This window comes from Chrysochloris asiatica, unplaced genomic scaffold (genome assembly GCF_000296735.1).
Source record: "Chrysochloris asiatica unplaced genomic scaffold, ChrAsi1.0 scaffold00012, whole genome shotgun sequence".
Taxonomy (NCBI): domain Eukaryota; kingdom Metazoa; phylum Chordata; class Mammalia; order Afrosoricida; family Chrysochloridae; genus Chrysochloris; species Chrysochloris asiatica.
The window spans coordinates 32,881,728-32,890,875 of NW_006408530.1; the positions used below are offsets into that span (position 1 = coordinate 32,881,728).

The 9,148-nt window shown below is 44.2% G+C and overlaps 1 protein-coding gene across 1 annotated transcript in view; it reads left to right on the top strand.

Moving 5' to 3' along the window:
* Positions 1-8,839, top strand: part of TMEM163 (transmembrane protein 163) — a 295,491-nt gene extending 286,652 nt beyond the window's left edge. The window contains exons 7-8 of the mRNA XM_006834587.1: positions 8,219-8,360; positions 8,779-8,839. Coding sequence (XP_006834650.1) covers positions 8,219-8,360; positions 8,779-8,839 — 203 coding nt within the window. The remainder of the gene's footprint in view (positions 1-8,218; positions 8,361-8,778) is intronic.
* The last annotated feature ends 309 nt before the right edge of the window (positions 8,840-9,148 follow it).

Genomic DNA, 9,148 nt, shown 5'->3' on the forward strand with positions numbered 1-9,148 from the left:
GGCCCTGTTTCTTCCTTGTCCAGAGAGAAGGAGCCAGGAGGACTGTGGTCCTGGGCTGAACTCGGGCAGCACTTTTGGCCCAGAACATCTGAGGAGTTACAGCTGGGACAGCCATGGGGGTGGGGGTGGGAGCCTATGGTTCTCACCTGTGTAGTGCGAGGAGCTAAATTGGAGATTGGGAGCTGGTGGGTACATCTCAGGTGAAGCTGAATAACCACTCCTCCCCTACCTGCTCCACCCTCCCCATGTCAGAGGAGTACTCATAGGCTATTGGAGGTGGTCATTGTGGCTGGAGCCTAGTGGACAAGGAGGAGGGCAGTGGGTGTGGGGTGGGGGCAGTGGCATCCATCGGTTTGGTGCCTCCCCGTGCAGTAACCCACTCCCCATATAGAATGCTTGTTGTTGTTAAGTGCCTTCGAGTCAGTTCTGACTCATAGCGACCCTGTATAGGGTTTCTGAGGAGCAGTTGGTGGGCTTGAACCGCAGACCTGATGATTAGCATTAAGGAACTCTAGTAGCGTAGTGGTTACGAATTGGGCTGCTAACCTCAAGGTCAGCAGTTCGAAACTACCAGCCGTTCCATGGGAGCGAGATGAGGCTTTCTGCTCCCGTAAAGATTTACAGCTTTGGAAACCCTGTGCAGGATCACTATGAGTCGGAACCGACTCCACGGTACTTAACAACAAAGCCTACAGCTCCCGGAATCCTTAGTAAGGTTTATTTTCTATTTTAATCATAGGTCTATATGTGATAAGTGTAATTGTAAATGGAGTCCTGGTGTGGTGCTATAGGATAAGCACTAGACTGAAAGGTCAATTTGAATGGCAAGGTTGACAGTTCAAACTCACAGGTATTTCTCAGAAACCCTATATAGGGTAGGTAGGAGTCAGAACTGACTGAATGGCACTTCATGGAGACACCGAACAGGAAATCATCCTGCAATAGAAAGTTAGACATTTCAACAATCCACCTCCCTTTGGAGAAGATCACCTGCAAACTATTTTCCTTAAAGACCACCTTGTTCCAAGTACACAGAATTACTTGGAACAACAAAATTGTGTTGTAAAATCTTTCTACATTATAACATCATTAGTTGCAACATTACTAGTAACTGAATGGAAACTTTAAAAAAATGTTTTCTCCTTTGCCTTTAATTACTGCTTGATTCTCACACACACACACAATGTTACTGATATAGGTTCACAAACACTACTTGCCAAAATATTGTAGCTAAGACATCAGATTTGACAATCAGTGACAATAAAAACATCCACTGCTACAAAAGCGACATGTGCATGCAGTGTTTTTGAGGAAACCAAGAGACTGTAAGCATCCATGTAATTGGGTGACAATGACAGCTCTGCCCGATAACACATTGTTTTAAGGGCCGTCGAGTGGATTACAACTCATAGCGACCCTGTGCAGGATTTCCAAGGAGCAGCTGCTGGTGGGTTTGAACTGCCAACCTGAAGCTCAACCCAACCTAGTGATTCAATGCTTCTCCTATAGTGCCATGCCAGGTTTATTTGTTAAGTGCTGTTGAGTTGGTTCTGACTCACAGCGACCCTGTGAAGGGTTTCCGAGGCTTTAAACCTTCAAAGGCACAGAAAGCCTCATCTTTCTCTAGTGGAGCAGTTGTCAAAAAGTAAATCAGCATAGAGTTATAGCTTTGTAGGTGTTATGGTAAATGTAAGCTGAGTGTTTTTGTTTTAAAAAAATACATTTCTGCAGAAACACTACATGAACATTTTATAGATGTACCTTTTGGTATCACCCCTCTGACAGTACCACTTGGTGTGACTCGACACTCCCTACCCCCATCCCCCTCCCCCCGCTCCCATGGTGCCCCTGTGTGGGAGAGGCAGGGTCAAGTCCTTTCAGCTGTGAAGTTAGTTTATTATTCAAATTAGTAAGGGGGTGCTTTTCTTAGAGAGGGTTTTGGCTGACGATTCCTCAGACTCTCTGGCTGCGCTGAGGGGAGTGGATAGTGGCTGGTGGGAGACAGTGAGCAGAAGGGGAAGCAGGGGTGCTGGTGAAGAGGCCCTAGGTGCTGGGGGCTCAGGCCAGGGTGGTGAAAGAGTAGGTTTTCTAGGAAACCCTTGGCGTGTGAGAGTTGACAAGGATGAGTTTCTTAATATTGCTGTAACAGGAATACCACAGGTAGGTGGTGCAAGAGAACAGAACTGTATGTATTTTATCATTAACATTCTTTTATGTATTGTCTTTAACTTTTTACTGTGAAGTGGGTGAAGGTTTACAGAGCAGATAGATCGTCAGTTTTACATTCAACAATTCATATACATTTTATTTCATCTCATTCATCACAGTCCCTTCAATGTAACCTCACTTATCCCATTTCCTCACTGTTTCCTATTTCTTTTCCTGCTTCTTTCCTAACCCTTCTGAACTTTGCCCTTGGGTAAATGCTGCCCTTTTGATCTCAAATGGTCAATTATTCTAAGGTAAGTGAACCTTGCTAGTGTTACTATTCCCCTTATGTTGTTGTTTAGTGCCTTCAAATTTGTTCTGACTCATTGCGAACCTGTATAGGATTTTCGAGGAGCTACTGGTAAGTTTGAACCACTGACCTTTCAGTCTAGTGCTTTATACCACCTTGCCACATTAAGACTCCGTTCCCCTTATTGTTTGGCTGAAAATTGGAGATGATTTTATTTCCAGACCTGAAAGATGAGAAGACTAAAGACTTCAGTCTCAGTCTTCCACCAGCCTCTATCTGACCAGTAAGTCTGGTCTTTTTTACAATTTTGAGCTTTTTCCACATTTTTTCTCCCACTTTACTCAGGACCTTTTCAGAACAGGTAATAGTAGTAATCAAACACCATATAGTTCTTCTGGTCTCAGGGTTGTGGAGACTGGTGTTCACGTGGTCCATTAGTCCACTGGACTCATAGTTTCCATGGGTCTTCCATTTTCATCATCTTTCCTCTGGACAAGGGAAGACCAATCAATAGCTGTACCTTAGATAGCTGCTCATGAACTTTGAAGACTGCAGTGACAACTCACCAAAGTAGGATGTAGACCATTGTCTTTGTGGACTATGTTATGCCAATTGATCTTGATGTCCCCCAACACTATGGTCCTGAGCCCCCAGACTCAGTGACTTTTTTCCTCAAGGTGTTTGGTTATGGATAAGAAGTTTTTGTAATGTTGCCCCTTGTATGTTCCACCACATTCATAGATGTATTCTCTGTGGTGCTGTAGGATAAGCACTCAACCACAATGTCGGTTTGAACCACAAGGTTGGTGGTTCAAATTCACCATCCACTCCTTTAAAACCCTATACAGGGTCCCTATAGGTTGGAACCAACTTGACGGCACTTTCAACAACAGCAACTTTTATATATGTGTGTGTATACTCCCACTCTCCCTCCCACACCTGTTCAGCCTGCATACCTACCCATGCATCGCTCATTATTGTTGTTAGGTGCCATCGAGTTAGGGCCGACTCACAGGGAGTATAGGGTTTCCGAGGAACAGCTGGTGAATTTGAACTGCCGACTTTGTGGCTCAAAGCAACCTTGCAGTCCAGTGCTTGCTTATTCTATAGCTCCATACCAGCACCTACTCATAGATGCCTGGAATTGCAGGACTGTGTATATAACATTATTTACCTTTGTTGCCTTCAATTCTTGCGCTTCTCCCAGTGTCTTTCCTTGCCTCTCTGTTTTTGCTGACCTCTCATTGTATGCCTTCCCCATTACCCAAGTTAATATGTGTTGCCTCGCTATCTAATGTCTTATCTTCCCTCCCCCCCCCCCCCCCGTAACCATCAAAGACTATTTCTTTTAATGTGAAAATCTTTTCTTGAGTTTTTACAATAGTGGTCTTATATAATATTTGTCCTTTTGTGATGGACTAATTTCACTCTGCATAATGTCTTCCAGGTTCCTCCATGTTATGATATCATGCAAATTCATCCTTAATCTTAAATTATTCCACTGTGTATTAAGTACCCGTTTGTTTATCCATTCTTCCATTAATGGGCATTTCGGTTGTTTCCATCTCTTTGCTATTGTGAATAGTGCTATGATGAACATGGGTGTGCTTATATCTAATTGTGTGTGGTTCTTGCTTATCTAGGTTCTATCCCTCTACCAAGAAGAGGGATACCAAGTAGATGGATTTGTGGGTCAGGTGGTATTTCTATTTCCAACTTTCTGAGGATATGCAATACTGTTTTCCACAGTGGTTGCACCATTTTATAGTCCCACTAGCAGTGTATGTAGGTTCTAATCTCTTCATACCCTTGCCAGCATTTATTGCTTTCTGGTTTTTTGTTTTTTTCTTTAACTTTGCTACTATTGCTCGGATGAGATGATATCTCATTCTTCAATGGCTAATAATTATGATCATCGTTTCATATATTTGTTGGCCACCTAAATATCTTCTTTGGTGAAATATCTGTTTAGGTCCTCTGCCCATTTACATTTTTGAATAATTTGTCTTCTTTCTTGTTGAGGGATTGAAATCATCTATGAATTTTAGAGATTAATCCCTTGTCTGATACGTCAATGCCAATTCCCCTCCTCACCACAGTCTGTGGCTTCTTCTCTTTTTACTCTTCTGGAGAAATCTTTTGATGTACAATAGTGCCTAATTTTGAAAATGTGTTTTGATGTATTTGTCATGTATTAGGGCCCCTAAGTATGTCCAATTTTTTCATTGATGATCTTTATAGTTCTAGGTTTTATTTTAGGTCTTAGATCCATCTTGAGTATATGGTGTGAGATAGGAAATCTGTTTCATTCTTTTGCAAGTGAATATCCAGTTTTGCCTGCACCATTTGTTAAAAAGACTTATTTCTTTCTTATTTAATATGCTTCTGCCCTTTGTTGACGATCAGCTGTCCATAGCTGATGGATGCACTTCAGAGTTCTCAGTTCTCAGTCCTCTCACTTTAGGGTAGAAATTCATTTCTGCACAGTTTAGGAGGCTAGATGTCCACATTCAGGCCAGTCATTAATGGGGAAATCGTTCTGTCAGCTCTTGGGGAATATCCCTGTCTCAGCTTCTTTAAACCCAACATTCCTTGGTGTCTTGGAGGTCTCAACAGGGTGTTTATCCCCTCTTCTCCTGTTTGTGCTCGTGCATCTCTGTCTATGCTGCTCTGTATACACTGAGAGAAACAAAGAAAAGAACAGAGAAGAGGATTCCATCCATCCACAGCTATATAGGTCAGAATTCCAGCATTGGGAGGACAGAATTCAATTCATCACCTGCACCTAGGTTTTTAGCCTTGGGCAATGGTGGCCCTGTTTACAGAGAATGTAACTGGAGGGTGAAGCTTTCGGGAGGTAGTAATTGAGATTTCTGTTTTGAACATGCTAAGTATGAGATGCTTACTTGAGTGACTGGGTCTGCAGCTGAAGGGAAGGATCAAGAAAGAAAAATAAATTTGATAGCCATTGGCTTATAGGATTGGAAAGCAGTAAATTAGGGGGGAGAATGTAACTAGAAGAGAGGCCACATAAAATTGGCCTGGGCGCTGAGAAGGAAGCTCCAGAGGAGAGTAAAACCGGAAGGAAGAGTGCAGTCAGGAAAGACCAGTGGCAGAAGAGCCCCCAGAAGGAGGGAGTTAGTTAAGGATACAGAATTAACTAGTACCAGGCTTTTCTTAATCCCATTATTGGGGAGCAACCATTATTGAAGCCCATTCCTTGGGTTTTCTGGAAAGGGCTTTGCTGAAATCATTGTTGTCCCCACATTCTTCCTCTCCCCTAGGTATGCTACTGTTGTTGCTGAGTGCCCTGGAGTAAGTTATGACTCACTGTTTTGTTGTTGTTAAGTGTCCTGACCCTTAGCAACTCTGTATAGGGTTTCCAAGGAGCGACTGGTGAGCTTGAACTGCCGACTTGCGGTTCAAACTGACTTTGCAGTCCAGCACATTAGCCCACCGTGCCACACCAGGGTTTCCAAGGAGCAGCTGGTGGGTTTGAACTGCTGATCTTAACGTCCAATGCTCATCCTAAAGCGCCACAACAGAAATACCTTACGTATCGAGCCCTGAAGTTAAGGCTGCTTGATTGCAATGATCCTGTTTGCACCTGGAGTTGTTGTTGTTGGGGTTTTTGAACTGAGCAAAAGAATGGCATTATTGTGCAGGTGGAGTTTCCCCTGGCACAAACCAGGGTCTGTTGTTGAAGTTTCTGGCAGTAGATGGTGGCTCAGCTGGGCCCTGCTTGATGACTCTGAGGTCACCAGTATGCTGAGGCAGGCCAGGACACTTGTGACCACACCACAGGAAGAGCTAGACGCCATCCTAAGATGTATGTTGTTGTTGTTGTTGTTGTTGTTAGGTGCCATCGAGTCAGTACCGACTCGTAGTGACATTATGCACAACAGAATGAAACACTGCCTGATCCTGGGCCAACCTCACTATCATTACCACGCTTGAGCCCACTGATGCTGCCACTTTGCTAACCCATCTCACTGGGGGTCTTCCTCTTTTTCTCTGACCCTCCACCTTATCAAACATGATATCCTTCTCTGGCAATTGGTCCCTCCTGACAATATGTCCGAAGTGTGAGAGACTAAGTTTAGCCATCCTGGCCTCCAAGGAGCGCTCTGGCTATACTTCTTCCAACACAGATCTGTTGGTTCTTTTGGCAGTCCATGATACTTTGAATATTCTCCTCCAACACCGTAATTCAAAAGCATCAATTCTTCTATGGTCTTCCTTATTCACTGTCCAGCTTTTGCATGCATATGAGGTTATTGGGTCAGGTGTACCTTAGTTTTCAAACTGGCATCTTTGATTTTCAATACTTTAAACAGGTCTTGTGCAGCAGATATATTATCTTTACAAACTCACAGGTGAAAACGGAAGTGTGATTTCTAAGTTGTGGGAACCAAAGGTGATACATGAAACCAGACAGTTGAGTGGCTCCATTTCTGTTTGCATTGCTTTCTCCAACCATGCCGCTAATTTGCATTGCTCTTCCTGGAGAGAGAGTAAAAGTCAGGTTACTTAAGAGTAGACTCTGTCAGTTTGTCACACTCTGGTGGTTTGCACTGTTGCTGTGAGGTTAGAGCTGTGCCACTGGTATTTCAGTTACCAGCAGGATCACTCATGGTGGACAAGCTTCCAGACTAAGACAGACCAGGAAGAAAGACCTGGTGATATACTTCAGAAAATGAGCCCAGGCAATAATATTGTGTGCTACAGTGCTGGAAGATGAGCCCCTAGTTTGGAAGGTGTTACATAATAGCAATATAACAATGGATTCAGACATACCAAGCACGATGAAGATGGCACGGGACAGGACAACATTTCATTACATTGTATGTACGGTCTCCATGAGTTGGCGTTGACTTGACAGCAACCAACAAGATGGATGGAAATGATAGGGGTTCAGGTAGAAGCCCAGCTTCTCAATCTGCAAAACCACCATCCATTTATTTAACTTCCTGATGCTGAAGTTCATTTTCTCATCAGTAAACTGGAGATAATAATTTGACTTCATAGGATTGAGAAAATGTGTATGTCATAGCACATATATAACACACAGCTCAGTGCTTGGCCCAGTGCACATTCAACAGACTTGAGCCAATGAATGCCTACTGTGTGTCAGGCACTGCCCTGGAGACTGCAAATTCAACCGAAAGCAAAATCTCTGCCCCTCATGAGGCTTCCATTCTAATGGGTGTGAGAGGAAGACAAACCGTAACGTACTATGGCATATGGTCATAAGTGTTTGGAAGAAAATAAAGCAGGATGGAGAGTCATCAATGGTGGCTTAGCAGTAGAATTATCGCCTTCCATGCAGAAAATATAGGTTTGATTCCTGGCCACCCATCTGTCAGTAGGGGCTTGTGTGGAGCTTCCCGACTAAAGAAGAAAGCCCTGGTGATTTGCTTCTGAAATTAGCCTTGAAAACCCCATGGAACATAATCATTCAGCCCCCGACCTATCATGGGGATGGTGCAGGACTGGGCAGTGTTTCATTCTGGTCCCCGTGAGTCAGGGATCAACTTGTGGGCAGTTAATGACATCAAAGGATGGAGACAGGTGGTAGGGGTCTCTCCAGGGAGGTCCCTGGTGACCACTGAGCCAAGAATTGACAAGTCACGTAGGCATCTGAGAGCGCTTCCAGGCACACACTCCAGAACAGGCAGGCTTTCCTAACATTTTGGTCATTTTCTTGGTGTCTAACAGCTCTGACCTCTGATATCCAGGCTCCCTGTGCTTCTTTTGCAGGGTTTAATTCCCTTGTGGGTGGCGTGATGGGCTTCTCCATTCTCCTGAGTGCCGAGGTGTTCAAGCATAATGCAGCGGTCTGGTACCTGGACGGCAGTATAGGTGTGCTCATCGGCCTCACCATATTTGCCTATGGGGTCAAGTGAGTGTCTGCTTACATCTTCACGTTCTTTCAGCCTCTTTCCCCGCCGGGACTCCACTGCAGCATGCAGAGAGTCATACTTTAGACCTGTGACCTCTAGGTCCGAGTGGTATCTGCTGACTTTGAAAAAGACTGAGCAGGATCAGAGAGACAGAAAGTAGGGTTGGGGGCAAACGGGGTGGGGAGATGAAGAGCGACTGCTTTGGGGTTTTATGTTTCTTTTTATTTTTGGGGTTGCTAAAAAGTTCTAAAATTAGATAGTAGTTCAGCCTTATGAATACACGAAATAGCACTGAATTATGCACTTTAAAAGGATGAATTTTATGGTTTGTGACTTTGTATCTTTTAAAAAAGAAAGCTTCCCTAAGCGCTCCGGGACCAAGTGTTGAGCTGAACTCCACTGTCTCTCTCTTTGCAGACTCCTCATCGACATGGTGCCCAGGGTGAGGCAGACCCGCCACTACGAGATGTTTGAGTGAAGGGGGCCCCTGGCTGAGCCCCATCAGCATGAAGACTGTCAAGATGACAACAGCAGGTTTCCATATAGGCAGATGGTGCCAACATGTAACTGAATATTGTTTGGTTTTTTTTGAAGTTTCCTTTCATAAACTTTGCCCTACTGGGGCAAGCTCTGCCCAGTAAGTCAGTCTGCACTGTTTCCCCTACACCACCAACCCATCCAATGCATCATCAGGACCTCGCATGGGAGGGGAGCTGCTCGCCCACTCTCTAGACAGAAGTGGCATTTTCTATTTTCTGGAGTGAAACTGGTCACTCTGGTAGGAGAA